The sequence below is a fragment of the Heteronotia binoei genome, chromosome 1 (assembly GCF_032191835.1).
Source record: "Heteronotia binoei isolate CCM8104 ecotype False Entrance Well chromosome 1, APGP_CSIRO_Hbin_v1, whole genome shotgun sequence".
In the NCBI taxonomy this organism is placed as follows: Eukaryota; Metazoa; Chordata; class Lepidosauria; order Squamata; family Gekkonidae; genus Heteronotia; species Heteronotia binoei.
In genome coordinates, this window is record NC_083223.1 from 116,418,947 (window position 1) to 116,438,170 (window position 19,224).

Below are 19,224 nucleotides of genomic sequence, written 5' to 3' on the forward strand. Positions count from 1 at the left end.
CAATGATAGAGTGTAGTAACTCTGGGAGAGTTGCTCTGTTGGAAGAATTGTATTCTTTGAAACACATATGTGAGGATTTCAAAAGCCAAGATGTGATGTTTTCATTATCTAGAGACATTTAAAAAAAATCTTTACTTTAGGCACTGGCTAATGGCGAGGTTTTCTCAAGAACCGAGGACCTAACTGTGCCATTTTTGGCTAGCTTTAAAAAACAGCTGAATCTATTTCTGGCAGAAGATCCATATCTTGAAATACTTGCTCATTTTTGTGTATTAACAGCTTATACTGAAAATATAATAATATTTAAATAAAAATAGCAAAATTTGATGTTTCAGTACCAATCCTTTCCATACAACAAAAATGCATTTAAAGTTGGAATGAAACTAGAAGGAGTGGACCCTGAGCACCAGTCAATGTACTGTGTCCTTACAGTGGCTGAGGTGAGTATAAAAACTGTGCAGCACACGGGGCTGTTGGGGCTTTGCACTTTTTGAAGCAAGAAAATAAGGTGCCAAAAATGTTCTTCATGTCATATGTATTTGCAGCCCCCTCCTCCCAAAAAGTTGAATTACCATAGTGAATATTTAAAAAAAAAAATACAATAGAGTAGTGCTGAGAAAAGACTGATATACCAAGCAGAGATTACTAGTAAAGTATAATTGCAGTCAGTAGGAAAACAAACCTACTAAAATTTGTGGGCAGACAGTGGTAATGGGGAAAATATAAGATAAGAACCATTTCTGAAACAAAATAACAAAATTACCATTTATAAACCGTATATAAACCTGGTTAAACTTGATGCACATGTGTATTTATGTGCTTGCACTACTGAATTATTTTTGTAGGTTCATCTTCATAGTTTCCCACATGGGGCCACGCTTTTGCAGGCCTACTGCAGAGATCAGTCTTTAGAAGTCTCTTTAGGAAGAGTGGTAAGCTGCAGTATTGCAGTCCAAGCTCTGCTCACGACCTGAGTTCAATCCCAGTAGAAGCTGGATTCAGGTAGCCGGCTCAAGGCTGACTCAGCCTTCCATCCTTCCGAAGTCAGTAAAATGAGTACACAGCTTGCTGGGGGTAAAATGTAGATGACCGGTGCTTGCACAGGGGACTACCTTTACCTTTTTAAGGTCTCTTTAGAAGGTTCAGAGTGCCCCCCTTCCCTCCAACATGAGCTGGAAGTTCTCACCCAAACTGGCACACAATGGAGGCAAGGAGAGCACTCCTTCCCTCCGATGAGGGGGAGTGAAATGGAGGGGTTTAATGGCTTCCTCCCATTTAAATCAATCAGCTGACAGGTGGCACTATTTGGCTTAAATTTGAGGAAGCCCTGCTTCTTGGGGATCCAGTAGCCATTATACCCTATGTCCCCATAGGGTATAATGGAGTCCACTAATTTTGTCAATGCCAATAATTTATTGAATCCCAATACAATACTAATAATTGGATTCAGGAATATTGGTATATATTGATTTTTTTCAGGTTTGGTATGTCTGAACCCAAAAAATGCCTTTTTTGTGTGCACACCTCTAGTGCAACCCTGTTGGTTTTTGTTCCATTATGTTTGATATAATGGAGAGAGGGATGGTGGCTCAGTGGTCGAGCATTTGCTTGGTAAGCAGAAGATTCCAGGTTGAATTCCTGGCATCTCCAACTAAAAAGGGTCCAGGCAAATAGGCATGAAAAACCTCAGCTTGAGACTCTGGAGAGCTGCTGCCAGTCTGAATAGACAATACTGACTTTGATGGACCAAGGGTCTGATTCAGTATAAGGCAGCTTCATATATTTATATATATTCATGACATTGGTCTTCAGTGGCTATTTCCCCACCTTTCAAAGAATGAAGTTATTTCTGTGCAGCCCACTAGAGTTGTAATTCTGCTTACATTTATGGACATATGAAGGTGCCGTATACTGAATCAGACCCTCAGTCCATCAAAGTCGGTATTGTCTACTCAGTCTAGCAGCGGCTCTCCAGGGTCTCAAGTCTGGTTTTTCATGCCTATTTGCCTGGACCCTTTTTAGTTGGAGATGCCGGGGACTGAACCTGGGACCTTCTGCTTACCAAGCAGATGTTCTACCACTGAGCCACCATCCTTCCCCATGGGTTTTTTTAAAGCATTTTGCTTACACTTTTACTTGAATATACCTTTTTCCTGTTACTGTTCTAGGTTTGTGGCTATAGAATCAGACTTCATTTTGATGAATACTTAGATTGTTATGATTTTTGGGTAAATGCTGATTCCTCTGACATTCATCCAGTTGGTTGGTGTGAGAAAACAGGACACAAGCTTCATCCACCAAAAGGTAACACATTACTTACTAATTTTAGCAGTTTGCTTTGTTTTGTGTGTGTGTGTGTGTGTATATATATATAGTTAATAAAGCTATATATTTATGTAGAGAGGGATTTGGGGCACATGAACAGTAAATTGGTATGCACATTACAAACACTGGTTGTGGAACAATGAAGGATATTCATCTTCTGTTCATATATTTTTTCTAACATATTTTTTATTAAAAAAAATAAGATCATAGTAGAAAGAGTTTTACAGAAAAGAAAAAAGGGACTTAAGAACATAAGAGAAGCCATGTTGGATCAGGCCAATGGCCCATCCAGTCCAACACTCTGTGTCACACAATGGCCAAATATATATATATATATATATATATATATATATATATATATATATATATATATATATATACACACACACACATACACACACACACACACATTGTGGCTACACCTCTGCTCCATATTTTTATCCAATCCCCTCTTGAAGCTGACTATGCATGTAGCCGCCGCCACCTCCTGTGGCAGTGAATTCCACATGTTAATCACCCTTTGGGTGAAGGACTTCCTTTTATCTGTTTTATCTGACTGCTCAGCAATTTCATCGAATGCCCACGAGTTCTTGTATTGTGAGAAAGGGAGAAAAGGACTTCTTTCTCTACTTTCTCCATCCCATGCATTATCTTGTAAACCTCTATCATGTCACCCCGCAGGCGACGTTTCTCCAAGCTAAAGAGCCCCAAGCATTTCAACTTTTCTTCATAGGGAAAGTGTTCCAACCTTTGAATCATTCTAGTTGCCCTTTTCTGGACTTTCTCCAATGGTATAATATCCTTTTTGAGGTGCGGCGACCAGAACTGCACACAGTACTTCAAATGAGACCGCACCATCGATTTATACAGGGGCATTATGATACTGGCTGATTTGTTATCAATTCCCTTCCTAATAATTCCCAGCATGGCGTTGGCCTTTTTTATTGCAATTGCACACTGTCTTGACATTTTTAGTGAGTTATCTACCATGACCCCAAGATCTTTCTCTTGGTCAGTTTCTGCCAGTTCACACCCCATCAACTTGTATTTGTAGCTGGGATTCTTGGCCCCAATGTGCATTACTTTGCACTTGGCCACATTGAACCTCATCTGCCATGTTGACGCCCACTCACCCAGCCTCAACAGATCCCTTTGCAGTCCCTCACAATCCTCTCTGGTTCTCACCACCCTGAACAATTTAGTGTCATCTGCAAACTTGGCCACTTCACTGCTCACTCCCAACTCCAAATCATTTATGAACAAGTTAAAGAGCATGGGACCCAGTACTGAGCCCTGCGGCACTCCACTGCTTACCATCCTCCACTGCGAAGACTGCCCATTTATACTCATTCTCTGCTTCCAATTAATCAGCCGGTTTTTTATCCACAAGAGGACCTGTCCTTTTACTCCATGACTCTTGAGCTTTCTAAGGAGCCTTTGATGAGGAACTTTATCAAAAGCTTTCTGGAAGTCAAGATAAACAACATCTATTGGGTCTACTTTGTCCACATGTTTATTCACCCGCTCAAAGAACTTTAACAGGTTAGTGAGGCAAGATCTTCCCTTACAGAACCCATGCTGAGTCTTCCTCAATAACCCGTGTTCATCAATGTGCCTACTCATTCTGTCCTTGATAATGGTTTCTACCAAATTTCCCGGTATTGAAGTCAGACTGACTGGCCTGTAATTTCCCGGATCTCCTCTGGAACCCTTTTTAAAAATGGGGGTGACAAGTTGTATATATCAATAACTGTTATACATTTCAGGGTATACCAAGCAGTAGATTGAAAAATATTTCTCCCCAATATCTCCCTCATCACAATTTTTAAAAAAAATTCTGTAAGATATAGTGGTCCTTACTTCAGACATTTTAAATTACAAGTTTTAATAGTAATATATCTTGCAACTTTATTATTAATTACATCATTATCACATATTCTGTATTACATATTTCATCATTTAATATAGCAAGATTTGTTAGAGAGTTCTTATGTACCGTGCATTTAAAAGCAGAAAATATTTTGTCCCAAATCCTGTTGTTTATACATTTATATTCAAAACTTATTCTCAATCAGCTTAACATTGTGGTACATTTTTATTTTTCATTCTAAATTTTAAATTATTTCTCATTCTAAGTTTTTCTCCTATGTGTGTAGAATACACTCCATCTCTCCTCAAATTTCAAAATTGATCTATTTCTTAAATACATTATTAATTTTTCCAGGACTGCAAGTTGATTTTCTCATTCTTCTATGCCTGGTCAAATGTCTGATTTCCATTTTGGTGTGTAAATAATTCTTGCAGCTTTCACCATATATTTGAATTTCCAGAACTTTTGGTAATTTCTTAGGTAATATTCCTAATAGTGTGCTTTTAGTTTCCATAGGGAATTTGAATTTTAACATATTCTGAATTTTTCCATGTATTTCCTTCCAGTATATTTTCTCTTTTTTTACAAGTCCACCACATATTACAAAAGGTTCCATCTATATCTTGACATTTCCAACATTTTCCTTTATAATTTTTGTCTACTTTCTTGATATCCTTTGGAGAGCTATACCATCTGAAAAACATTTTGTACCAGTTTATTTTTAATTTCTGGCTGTCTGTGAATTTAATTCCTTTTTCCTATAATCATTCCCATTGTTGCATAGGTATTTGCTCTCTGAAGTTCTGCACCCATTTTATCATATTTTTTTCACTTGCTTTTCTTTTGTTTCACAGTGAAGTAATAACTTGTATATCCATTGTAATAAACGATCTTTTTGTCTTGTAACCAGTTGTTCAAATTCAGTCAGCTCGTTCAGGGTTCTACCTGAATGATCTTCTTTAATCTTGAGGTCGATTGGTAGTATAGTAGCCATTGAATGTCAATTCATTCCTCTCTAATATCCTTTCACAACTTAGGTTTCCCCTGAGCATCTACCATATCCCTGCATGTTAAGAAACCACTTTTAGTTCTCATATTCTTATTATGGTAAGCTTCTGTTGGGGACATGAGCAGAGAATTTAGAGGATACAATAAATTCCGATATTTAAACCATATTCTCAAAAGTCCATCTTTAATTAAACTATATTCTTAAAAGTCCATCTGTAATTATATGACTCTTGTATAGTATTTTTCTGTTCATATTTAATTGTACTGAATATTGAATTCTGAAACATTTGAAACATCAATTTTATATTTGATTTTCAGTATTCAGTTTCATGAACATAGCAGCTTCTTGAAAAGATGTAATATTGAATTACTATTTCCATTAGTGGAGGAAATAGGAACAATACTGATATCAAAGGAGTTTACAGTTCCCATTAAAACAAAACCTCACGTTTTGCAGATGATATTTTACTCTTTCTTACCTCCCCAGTGTTTTCTCTACAAGCAGTACTCAAGACATTACATGACTTTAGTTTAATATCTGGATTGAGGATAAATACTCTTAAATCTGAAAATTATCCAATAAATTTGTCCACTAATCTGGAATCTGAATTTTTAAAAAACTATTTATTCCCTTTGGTCAGTGATAGCTTTAGTACCTCAGCATCCATATCCCTAGAGATCTCAAACTATTGGTTAAATATAACTTTGATAAGCATCACGGCCTTACTGGAAAAGTGGTGAAAACTGCAATTTCCATTGTAAGCAGATATCTATAGTAAAAAGCTTTATTTTACCAAAGTTTTTAGTTTTATTAAGGACAATTCTGACAGAGATTCCCAATAAGAAGCGTAGACTTTGGCAAAATTCATTAAATACATTTATTTGGGCAAAAAACTCCATCACAGGTTTCTTATCTGACTTTTAGCAAACCAGGGTAAGGGATAGTCTTCAGTCTCCTGATCTGAAAATGGGTGGCCTCCTTTCTTCTGATCTGAATATGTACTATGTTCCCTCAAATCTAGCACAGGTAGTCTAGTTGTTACATAGCTCCCCAAATGAAAAATGGATTTTTTATAGAGGAGTTTTTCACTGATCCTTGACATTGAAAGAAACTATCTGGACAACAGAAAAAATTCAGATCTCCTCTAATCTCAGTGAATCCATTCCTCTGTAATACTTTAAGAATTTAGCTCTTCATTACTTTCCAGTATCTACTATTTTAAATCAACAGTGGTTTCCTCCTGGTTGGGAATCCTTTAGATGCCAGGAATTGATGAAGGCTGGCTTAGATAGACCTTGTGCCTGGATATTGAATGGCAGTTATTTTGAAAAATATGGTAGAGGACAAACTAGGCTATCAAATTAAAAATAGAATACAGTCATCTCCTTCAGCTGCTAACAAGGTTTGAAAAATACTCAGAAACACTGAGGAAGAAACCAAAGGTTTACTTTCTAAAATTTATAAGAACCTCCAAGATAAACCCCCTTACATATACTAAGATTTGGGAGAAAGAATTAAAATAGATTTTAACTCCTGAAGAATGACAGAGAATATTGAACTCCTCTCCTAACAAATCATCTATAGTTCCTTTAAAGTTCCAATTTTATAAGACAATCTCTAATTGACGTTTGTGCCCAACTTAATAAAATTGGATCCTCTTATAGCTCACTTTTTAAAGAAAGGGTGTAATCAATTAGGCTCCCCTGTACACCTATGGTGGTCTTGTCCAGTGATCCAATCTTTTGGGGGCATGGTTGTTGATAAGATCTCACAGATGAGATGGTAGACATTTCCCTCACTATGTCTCCAAACCTTTTTATTTTTGGTTTATGACTGGATTATTCAATGGAAAAGAGTCAGTGTTTCTTGGTCTCAATATTGATTGCAGCTGCATGACAGGTGCTTGCAGCCAATTGGAAAAACCCAAAGGGACCTTCCATCGATGCTTGGTTTGACAAACTTTGGGATGTCTATGTCATGGGAAAATAGTAAACAATTAATTCTGTTGGTTCTTTTTTTCACCTTGTGATTATGATGAAACCTGGAAGCCAGTTATTGGGGTTTTGAGCAAACTGAAGTTCTTCTGTGTAGAAATGGTTATAGGATTGGTTAAAATTGTAAGGCTATTGTAAACATGTATCAATATGAGTTTTTAGGCAATTGTATGAAAATTGTACAAAAATCTATTTTTAGCTTAGGGTTTTTTGGGAGAATCATCTGGCTGACGTTAGAATAGTTTTTGTTTTCATTTTAGATTGCTCTTTTTTGTGAACCTAATTTTTAATAAAACAATTTTTAAAAGAAAGGATGTACAAATTGTGGGGAAGAGTGGAAGCTTTTACACCCACAAGCTGTTTTATGCATATTATTCTGTATGGTACATTTCCTACTGCAAGTTGCTTCTTTCTTTTTTGTTACAGCTCTTAATAGTATCAGTGGCCACCAATGGAGGTGCCTACCTCTGCCTTTCTTTGTGCACATTCTCTTCTTCCACAAACCAAATAAGCAGTCCAAGCTTTTCTCTGCTTCAGTGGAGCCCAGTAAGGACTGGCTTTGTAGGCAGTGCAGGGAATGCAGATTTATAAGCAGCTGCCTTCACCATAGGAAGGTGCTTGGTTTGGAAACTCAGAGGTGTCAGATATATGGTCCCCTGGCTTGTCTGTAATAACACTTTACACCTTTTCTCAGGTGCTTCCTCCGTTAGGCTGTCCCACTGGAAGAAGGGATGGGTGCGTGGTGGGAACTGTGTTTGGAATGCCATGGAAGAGGAAGAGAAATATAGGATAGGATGAGGGAAAGTGATTGTTTGTATTGGGGGAATGTCATGCAAGAGCAGGGGTGTAATTGGAGGCAAAAATAAAACAAACCTTGAACCACCATTAAGACAGTTTTTAAATCTTTACCATCAGGACATTTTCCCTAGCTCTCGCCTCTCTCCCTCTTTTTTGTTATACCAGGGACAAGATGCAGGGTTAGGCAATAAAAAGCCACCTCTCTGAATGTCTACACCCCAGTAGGGGTCACCAGAAGTCAGCCATGACTTCCAGGCGCATGTGTGCATGCGCACACACGCACAAGTTTTAAAAAAAGAGAAAAAAGGGTACAGCAACTGCTAGAATTCAGTACAATAATATTCCAAAAGCAAAAGGATTTTTAAGTACTGAATTCTAGGCTAGATGATTTGGCAGAAAGTCAGAATCAGTTACAAAGCTAACAGGTGACTGTGGTTGACATAACTGCTTCAAATAAAAGGAATATTTTCCTTCTCATTTTCTTTCATGGGCTTCTTCAGGATATAAAGAAGATGAATTTAATTGGCCCTCATATCTGAAGAAATGCAAGGTTCAAGCTGCCCCTAAATCATTGTTTGAAAACCAAAATACAGTAAGTGTTCTCTGATTTTTTTCTTCTCTGCTGAGGGTTGTTTCTATATAATATACCAAACCTTGGCCTTGTTGAAAATACAGTGGTTTCATATCAGTATGTTTCTGGAGAATTTAAGTCTAAAACAAGGAACATAACCTCTTAAATAAAATACCTGGGAAATCTTTTGTACTTCCTCACTATCAACCCCTGCCTGTTTGATATGGTACAATGACATTACAGTGAGCAGCAGGACAGCACTTTCTTCCAGAGGTAGCTTAGGTCATCCCATAAGCTCTGCTTTGTATTTGGTAGCATTATAATGCCATCTAGATGTAGAAATAAACCGTGAGAGAAACATGTCTTAGAAAAGTGGCACTGAATCCATAATCCTTCCAGAGGCTCCACACAAAACAACAGGAACAGACTTTGGGTGAATACAGAAAACCTTTGCCACACAGTGGCCTGCAAACAGTTACTTGTAGATCAGTTCTTCTCATCTTGCCAAGATGTTATAAATATTTTACAAGTATGTTTTTAATTTGTTAATTAAGATATTTAATTTAATTAATTTAATTTGTTAATTAAAATAGTACCTTTCCTTTTGGCTCAGGTAGTTACACCCACACCATGGCAAATGATCGCCTTTATCCACACTCTGAATTATCCTATCAAGATATAAGGAGACTATAGCTACATACCGATTGTGGTAAAATGGTTGCCTGGATCCATGTTCTGTTTGGAGAGCATTGAGCTATAACAGGCTAGCAGACCTCCTGCTTCGTGTCTTTCCAAACTGTGAAGTTTATTTGAAACTGATGTTGGATAAGACAGAATGAAAACCAGTTTTTAATACATTCAGATTATTTTGGGGGTTCAAAATGCATGATGATGAATATCTGTTTTATTGAGCCGCATTCATATGACTGTTAATAGTCTTCAAGCACAGAATATTGGCAAGAGATAATCCAGAGGCTTTTGGAGATATGACTCATCTAATCTCCTCTCATTATTTCTGCTTTATTTGGTGTTCTGGTAATGCTTAATAACAGCTAATATACCATCTTCATACTGATCATCCCCACCCCCCAAAAATCCCTCTCTTTGTTTCAGACAGTAATTCCATCAGGATTTCGAGTTGGGATGAAGCTTGAAGCTGTGGACAAAAAGAACCCTACATACATATGTGTTGCGACAGTAACAGACATGGTGGAAAATCGTTTCCTAGTTCATTTTGACAACTGGGATGAGAGCTTTGACTATTGGTATGTATTCTTAAAAGTTTTCTAATAATAATAATAACAATTGGAATTTTGATTAACTTTCCCCCTTCTTTTGTGTTTTCCATAAACTGTATTTCTTGTATTTTATCATTATGTCTTTGTGTTTATAATTGCTAATGGAAGAAGTGCAACAGTGTGCAGTGGCCTGATCACTGCATTCGTATTTATGATAATTAATTCAAAGTGTGGATTGCACCATAAAGTAATTGCTTGACTGACTTTTTTTCAGTCTCATAATCATCAATGTCATTATGTCATCATTATGTCAACCAATGTCTGCAGTTTGGCTTACTACAGTGAGATGATTACATAGCTTCTTGTTAAGTAAATAGCAGGGCTTTTTCATAGCACAAATTCATTTGCATATTAAGCCACATACCCCTGATGTAGCCAGTCCATCAAGAGCTTACAGCTCTCTTATTACAGGGCCTGTTGTAAGGTCTTGGAGGATTGGCTACATCAGGGGTGTGTGACCTAATATGCAAAGGAGTTCCTGCCACCAGAAAAGCCCTGGAAAATAGTACATGCTTATTTTATGTACTTGTAGTCTATGATTCCCATTTAGTGCAAACTGTAGTTTGCCATTTTATACAAACAGGCAAACTACAGTTTACATTTCTACACAAAACCAAAGGCTGGATCTCATAGACATCTCACTGAGGGGAGACAGCCAATCTTGCCCGATTCCTCTTCGTCTTGGCCCACATAGCTTTCTGTTTGCAGTAGTCTCCCAACCCCTAATAGTGGCTTTTCAGGGGCCACAGAAAAATGCCAGGATAAAGAGAAAACCAGAGAATAATCAACTTCAGCCACCAAAACACCACTAAGCATTGTAGACACATGGTTTGTTTAAGGAACGTAATGACACTGTAGACTGTGCTACATTGGAATTAATTGACTCCCAAATATATGGAGGGACCATACACTTCTAGACTTGTTCAGATAGTGACAGAAGGCCTGACAATAGTTTGATGCAGGCCTTGGATTCAGCGGGAGCTCACGGGAGCACAGCTCCTGAACCTTTCTGACAGTTCCACCTCCTCCTTCCCACTTTGTCCACTGAATAGAAGGTGCAGCTGCATAACAATCCCTGGATGATCTCCACCACCTATTTTTCTACAAAACGACCCTGGTTTGATGTCACAACTGAAATATCTCCGGGATATTTCCACTGGTGTTTGCAGAAAGAATTTGTCTTATATAAAGTTGTTATGTATGTGTAATAATTATAGTAACTTAAATTAATTGTCAAGTGGAAACAAAATATCCCACTCTGATTATATTTGCTCAATTAGGTTTTTTTCCAAATTGCTCAGATATTTTTAAATAGAGTTGCCATTCCCCCACCCCCACAGAAGTGATGTGATTGCATCTGCTCCAGTTCTACTGATCCTCTTCCCCAGGGCTCTTTTTCTATCAGGAGCTCCTCTGCATATTAGGCCATGCCCCCCTGATGTACCCAGTCCTCCTGGAGCTTACAGGGCTCCAGGAGGATTGGCTACATCAGGTGGGCATGGCCTAATATGCAGAGGAGCTCCTGATGGAAAAAGAGCCCTGCTCTTCCCCATCCCATGTTCTGTATTAAAGGAAGAGAAGTGAAGGGGCAGGCTCATTGGTCCATCTCCTCCCTGGCTGTCCTTTGAGACTCTCCCTTTATTCCCCTGCTCCACTCCTCATTTGGTCTCCCTCCTGTCCATCCCCCAAGTCCCCCTTCCATTGGCAGAGCCCTGTCACGTTCCAGTGCCAGCCTCCCTCCCCTGACCTGTTCTCGCTCTCTCTCACTGATGGGCCCGATGCCTCTGCATTTGCTTCCTGCCAGCCTCTTCATTGGTGTGCTGCTTTTTCTGCCACCAGCATGATTCAGCAGTGTGGGTGGTCCTCCTCTTTGCTGTTGCGAAACTCCCAGCCTTACCTGAACTCTTCACTACCATCTTCCTCACTCTGGGGTAGCCTTCCACATTCCAAGCCTTGCTCCTCATTCCCAGGCTCAGCCCTCAGTGAGTGGTCCTTGGGCCAGGCCCTCTGCCTTGGCTGGTTTCTCTTCAGGCAGTCCAGAGGGCAATGGGCCCCCCTATCACCCTGATGTAATTATGTCACTTCTGGGTGATGTCAGCACACCAGGGACATCCCTGCCCACTCCTGGAATGCCCCCAAATCCCCCTCACCAGCAAGACAAAGGGATCTGGCAATCCTAGATATAATTAATAAGCTGGGGCCCTACAAAGAATTATGAAAGGAGTGAAACAAAATGAAATGTAGCTGAATGCAGCTTGTTCAATGAAAAATGAGGGTGGGCCATGAAACTTCTGCTTCCTAGTCTACATAGCTCAGTATCAGACAGCCATTTCTCTGCTTTAATACTTTGCCATTGACCAGCTAGTCAGCCATGTTTAACTGAGGCGGGCTGTCTTATTAATATGTGGATAGTTGCTAGGAGGTCTAGCAAAGGCAGAATAAAACTGAAAGTAGTCAAAAGAAAGTACAGAAAATACAGAAAATGAGACAAAGATGTTAGGCATGCAAAAAGAGAATTTGAGAAATGGATTGCTAAAAGCATCAAGACAAACTATAAAATATGTCTTTAAATATATCCAGAGCAGGTAACCAAACAGAGAAGCAGTTGGGCCTTTGGATAACCAATGAATAAGAGGTTTGCTAAAGGAAGTAGGGGATCTGGATAGAGAAGCTGAATTATTTGCATCTGGGTTCACTGTAGAAAATGTGGGGCATGTATCCAGGCCACAGCCACTATTTTCAGAAAGTCTGAAGAACTGAGACAATTGAGGTGATAAGAGATGAAGTTCTAGACTTACGGGGAAACTGAAAACCAATATGTTTCCAGGTCCTGATGGTATATACCCAAGAGTTCTTAAGGAACTCAGATGTGAGATAGTTCATCTTCTAACGTGTAAATGTAATTTTATCACTAAATTCACTATAATCATGCTTTCTATTTTGCAGCTGGGGGCAGGAAATCTCCTGCTCCTATCTCCTGTTGTCACTGTAGCAGCCAGTGGGAGAAAAAAATGCTGTTGGGTGACAGTGTTATATCACTTACAAGTAAAACTCAGAAGTGATGTCATACCCCTTTATGTCACATCTGGGTTTTCCCCAGGAGTCATGTAACACTGTCACTCAGCAGTGGCCCCATATCCCCACCTCTTCCTGGACTCCCACTGGTTGCTAGCCAATTGCTAGTAACCCTAATAACAACCATTTAAATTTTTACTAGATTAAGTCAAGGCACATATTGAGATGTGAAATTCAATGTGAACACTAGATGGAGGTCTTTGGCTTCTGTATTAGATAACTGATTAGTCTTACTCCCAGGAATTCATGAGAATACTAACAAAAGTCACTTTATATCATGTTTGCCAGTGAACCACTGTGAATTATAAAAGACTATAGAAAGGCATTCCAATTAAATGTTTATCCAGATCTTTATCCAAATATATCTGGGTTCTGTTTGGTTTTGCTAATGAGAGCCGCCTAATTCAAAAAACAAAACAGTCTGTTCTGGAGTCATGAAATTTCCTCTAGAAAGTATTCCTGTTAAAGTTATTGTGATTATTCTGGGCTAAAGAGCAAGTTATTCTATTTATGTAAAATATTTATATTCTGCCTCTCCATATACTAAGGGTACCAGAACACTTTTAAAACATTCAGTAAGGATTTAAAAATTCCTATTAAAAACAACAGACTATTACTAGCAAATCACACCCCACCCCCGGCTTGTAAATAACGTCTCTGAGAGCTCTTTTTTTAGCCATAGTAAATACAAACTCTCTCCCTATTTTGCAGACAATCCAGATTTTCTTTTGTGTGTCCCACAGGCTATACATTGTCCTATATGGAACCTAAGTTACCATGAAACCATGTATAGAAATGACGTTGTGTTCTCCCTGCAGGTGTGAAGCAGCTAGTCCACATATTCATCCTGTTGGATGGTGTAAAGAACACAGAAAAACTCTTATTACTCCTCCAGGTCTGTATGAAACAGTGCATCTGTATACATTTGTTTCAGATTTGAAGCTGTAATTTTAAATTAATTAAGAGTGCCAAGCAGTAGAGACTGCAATAGTTCAGGGATGAGGGGTGTCCATAGTTTTTGCAGATTCCCCCATCAGGTGGTCTCCTACACTGCATCCCATGCTGTTCCAGTACTCAGGAATACTCCGAAGACTGCAGAACACAAAGAGAGAGATGAGAAGGATCAGCTGCATGGACAGAGCTCTACTCAAAATTCTTCCTGTTCAGCCCTCCATATCAGAGAGGACCATGTTCTCATTTGTCCTGGAAATTGTAGTTATTATTTAGTAGAAGGTACTTAAGATGTTAAGTGTATGGAATTTAATGAAATGAGGTCACATGACTAAAGTGAAACAGTTACAACAAACAAGAGAAATGTTTCATTATGGAAAACTGAAATAACTAGCAAATGGGAATCAACAAACTGAGAAAAGGTTCAGAAAGCATGAAGCATCTTTTGGGACTATAAAATTACCTTATGCTGTTTATTTGTAAGCCAGCCTTTACCTGAACTATGAATATTTAACCTGTCAGTGTGTTAATTGCGGCTTGTTGTTTAGCAAATTTTATAAAATAGCCCACACAGGATACTGTTGTAATTCACTGCCATATTATGACTCAAACCTTGGGAAAGTAGTGCTTTGAAAGCTGTCTCCATTTAACAGTAGGTCTTTATAAACACAGAAAGCTCAAATTGGCTTTCTCACAGTGGTAATATTTCCCCCCCATGATATCAATCAATATGAAGATATACTCTGCATTGACAGTGTCAGCAGGAATTTTATTCACTAAGAGATTGTTGGCTGGGCAGGTGGCCATCTATATTTATAACCAATGCATACCTCTTGTAGGCGCAAATTAGTACTTACTCTGTAGCTTTAAAGTGAAACGCACAGTCCTCTCAGTTATTATTTCTTACGTGTTCAAAGCCACAGCAGGTTTGCCTGATGTCTTTTGTTCTTTAAGTATTGTAATAAAGGGTTCAGTCTCTTGTTTTACAGCTGGAATTTTTCAAGTGGAGTACATAGTAATATTTTCTCTGTGAACCTATATTCTGCTAGTATTGAACTCTCCTGCCATTAGCTGTTCAGGCACCACAGAGAAGCTAAGGAAGCAGTGAGGCAGGAAGAGAAAGAGTAGAGGAAGCAGAAGGACTGGAAAAAAGGGAAGACAACAGTTACTTAATTATTTACATAATGCCTATTGTGACTTTCTGCCCTTATCAGGGCTAACAGTTGATAAACAAAGGCTGAGAAATGGGAGACCAGGGGTAGAAGAACAAGGATTATAGCTGGAAGCTGGAGAGAATGTGTGCTTTGAGGAATAAGTTAACAATAGAGACAGAAAGATCTGAAAGAATATTGCACGTGAAAAATGGGACTAGTTGTGAGCAACTAGAGTTAAGACTGTGCACAGGAAAAATGGGGAAAGAGTTGATCCTATGAAAATGGAAGTCTGAGGTAGAAAGAATAGATGGGATGTGTGGAGGGTATGCAAAGAGGAGAAATGTACATAGATAGTAGGAGTATATAACATAAGGATGAGACAGGCTAAATTTCACATATTCAGACTCATGGAAAATGTGCACATTGTTCTGATTTCCTTTGTCATATCTTTGAACTTAATAACTTGCTCAGAGAATATCCTAAATATCCCACAAGGAAATAATTAAGACTTGTGTTATCATTATTGTGCTAGACTATCCACATGCAAAACAGTTTTCTTGGGAGAAATATTTGGAGGAAACCAGTTCCTTACCTGCACCTGCCAGGGCTTTTAAAGTGGTAAGAAATATTTCCTGTGGTTTTTCATACTTTATCTTGCTAATTAGATACAACTGCTACTGCTGCTATTGAGATCATCAATATGCATGTTAGTGTAGTTGCCAACAGCCTGGAGAAAAAAGTGCCTTGCCCCTTTAACAGAGAGGTAAATGGGATGTTATTTATCAAGTGATGATAGTATTTACTTCATGACATGAAAAGCTTCACCTGCCCATTTCTACAAGTTAAGACTCCTAAAGACACAAGACATTTTTTTCTCCATATTATTGGCAATCCTACATATTTGGGTTGTGATCTACCACTGACTCTTGCTAGTTCATCCACAGCTGTATTCATTTTCTTAAGCCCTCTTCCAATATAGTTTTCATGGTATTTATCTGAGACAAGGGTTGTCAGCCGCTGATCCTTAGGCCAAATTCAGCATCATGAATTTCTCAGCCCACACAGGTGTATGCATGGGGTCAGTTTGCTTGTCACAAGGCCCTTGTGTCCAGCATATGTCTGATATGCTTCTATTCAGCAGATGTGCTCTGTGAGTAATAATTCTTATCCTCAAGAGGGTATGCAAATGTAAAAACTTTATTAGCATCAATAAGGGTTGATCAAGTCTGTGTCTAGAAAGTTTCTCCCACTGCCTTCCTCATCAAGATTGTTCATATCTACAAAAGCAATATCTAAACCAACCTTTCTTGGATTTGCATTTAGTTCAACAAACATGCAAGTAAAAAACAGTTTTCCAGTAATGCAATTTAAATTTAGTTTGGTCTTCAAGAAATTTAGTTTGGTTTTCAAGAAAGATCTTTTTTGTTGTATTTAAATATTCCAAGTGTTAGCAGCAGATAGTGCAGGGGTTGGGAACATCTGTCCTGAGCCGAGCCAAGCAGTAGGGTTGCCAAGTCCAATTCAAGAAATATCTGGGGACTTTGGGGGTGGAGCCAGGAGACATTGGGGGTGGAGCCAGGAACAAGGGTGTGACAAGCATAATTGAACTCCAAGAGAGTTCTGGCCATCACATTTAAAGGGACAGCACACCTTTTTAAATGTCTTCCTTCCATAGGAAATAATGAAGGATAGGGGCACCGTCTTTTGGGGCTCATAGAATTGGACCCCCGGGTCCAATCATTTTGAAACTTGGGGGGTACTTTGGGGAGAGGCACTAGATACTATACTGAAAATGTGGTGCCTCTACCTCAAAAAACAGCTTCCCCAGTGCCCCCGAAACCTCCAGATCAATTCCCCATTATACCCTATGAGAATCGATCTCCACATAGGGAATAATGAAGTGCTCAGCAGATGTTTCACTCCCCCCCCCCGTTTCTGGTGACTCTGAAGTGAGGGATTGTCCTCTCTACTCACGAGTTGCTGCCAACTTCTTCAAACTAACACAGACACACCATCCCAAGAGGAAGCCTTTCAATCGGAGACTGAAGCCTCCGGAGGTTCAAAGGCACATGGTTCTCTGGGGGCGGGAAGGATCCTGGGAAAGCATAAGAACCCCTGCTGGGACCTGGGAATTGGCAAGCCTCCATGGCAGCCTCCCTGGGGCCTGGCTGGCCTGTGAGGATCATTAGGCCCATCCATGCTGTGCAGGGCCTAGCTTGGCCAGCAGGGATAGCAAGGGCCAGCCGTGCTGTGCAGCTGCCTCCCTGGGGCCTGGCTGGCCAGCCAGGATTGCTGCAGAGCCTGGAAAAGTCACTGTCACAGTTCAGGTAAGATTCCCCCTCATTTCTTTATTCCCCTGTCTTTTTCTTCCCCCCATTTCTTTGTTTCTCTTAATTTCTCTTTCTTTATTTCCCTTTGTTCCTGTTTCTTCCCTACTTTCTTATTTTCCTTTATTACCCTTTCTTCCCCCCATTTTTACCCTTTATTCCCCCCTTTCTTTATTTCCATTTCTTTCCATTTCTTCCCTCCTTTCTTTCTTTCCCTTTCTTCTCCCCTTTATTTCCATTTCTTCCCCCCCATTTCTTTCTTTTCCTTTCTTCCCCCATTTATTTTCCCTTTCTTTCCCCATTTCTTTATTTCCCTTAAATCCCCTTTCTTCCTCCCATTTCATTTTTCAATTTGCACTTCATTATCCCAGATGGTGTGGCCTAATATGCTATGTGGGGTATGTGGGTGCCTTTAAGGGTCTGCTGGGAGCAGCTGCAGTTTCCATGGGAAGGGTGGGGGGTGGGAGCCAGCTACCTCCAGTTCAATTTGCACTTCATTATCCCAGATGGTGTGGCCTAATATGCTAATGTGTGTGACCTAATATGCTAACATTAGGTTGGGATGTGGTCTAATATGCTAATGAGTTCCTGCTGGGCTTTTTCTAAAAAAAAGCCCTGGACCTAGGCATTTGCCTAGGGCAGGGGGTCGTGTGTGTGTTTGCCAAATTAGGCTCTCTCCACATGACTTCAAATAGAAAAAACAATTATTTGCATTAATTTTGCCAGCCTGAATCGTTCTCGCTCAGCGGAGCACTGTTTTTAAGTTGATAATTTTGTATTGCACACGAATTATATTATAAATATACAAATGGCCCTTGGCAGAAAAAAGCTCCCCCACCCTTGAGATAGTGTATAATTTTTTAAAGTTATAAATAAGGCTTTAGCTTGTAATAAAAACTGTGATGTTCTGTCCATTAGGTATAGATACTACAGTACTCATTTCAAGCAGAGGATTAGGACACACAGAATTAATGAAATAATTAAACTATTATAGGCTTCCCTCCTATTTCTAATATTTTCTTTTGAAATTCAATAGATATGCTGTGTCCATGTATACTGTATGGAGCCTTGTTACTAGAAAACCATACAGTTTAAAAACATGTTTTCCAGAAATATGTTTCCCATGCATTTTGAATAACATGCTGGTGACATGAAATGCTATGGAAGACAACTCTGTGATATTATTTAATCATTGAAAAAATAATAATATCTTTTCCATGGCACTAATCACTTTAAGGACAATTTTTCTTTCTCTTTTTGAGCTTTGTAATACAAGAGGAGCTTTGTGCTGTGGCTTACATAACTGAATATTGCTTGAAATTGTATGAGACCACTTCTGCAGCAAAACTCAGCAGTATGGGTTTCTTAGAAGTTCCTGATGCCATAGAAACTTGCATAAAGTTTAGGTTAAATTATTTTAGCAGAACCTGAGTTTAGATTGCAAAAAAGTCTGCAAGAATATATAGAAATGTTCTTTTCTGAAAAAAATGCTGAAATAACTATCTTTCTCTGCTTTAGAGAGCTACTCATGGATTTCAGAGGAATATGAGACTTGAAGTTGTTGATAAGAGGAACCCTGCACTTATCAGGGTAGCCACAGTTGTCGATACTGATGACCACAGAATTAAAGTAATTAAAGATTTCTTTCTCGCACATCTGTTTTACAAGGATACTTTTAAAGTTTTTACCACAGTTCTAGGTGCAAATGGTTCAAAATATATAGCCCCCCTCCCTGGCATGAGTCTTTCATCCATTTCAGTGGGGGGTGGGGGAAGCTTCTCAGGTGCAGAAATATTCTTTTCAGTTAAAGTTAATGAAGGTGCCTGTGCACACAGGAGCTCCATGACAGTGG

General features: G+C 39.0%; 1 protein-coding gene across 3 annotated transcripts in view; it reads left to right on the forward strand.

Annotated features, from left to right (window-relative positions):
* The window catches only part of L3MBTL3 (L3MBTL histone methyl-lysine binding protein 3), a 125,761-nt gene that overhangs the window by 51,439 nt on the left and 55,098 nt on the right, over positions 1 to 19,224 (forward strand). For all 3 annotated transcript variants that reach the window (XM_060239233.1, XM_060239245.1, XM_060239236.1), the window contains exons 8-14: positions 336 to 440; positions 2,169 to 2,304; positions 8,497 to 8,588; positions 9,681 to 9,832; positions 13,759 to 13,835; positions 15,578 to 15,663; positions 18,891 to 19,001. In XM_060239233.1, the coding sequence (XP_060095216.1) occupies positions 336 to 440; positions 2,169 to 2,304; positions 8,497 to 8,588; positions 9,681 to 9,832; positions 13,759 to 13,835; positions 15,578 to 15,663; positions 18,891 to 19,001 (759 nt within the window). The remainder of the gene's footprint in view (positions 1 to 335; positions 441 to 2,168; positions 2,305 to 8,496; positions 8,589 to 9,680; positions 9,833 to 13,758; positions 13,836 to 15,577; positions 15,664 to 18,890; positions 19,002 to 19,224) is intronic.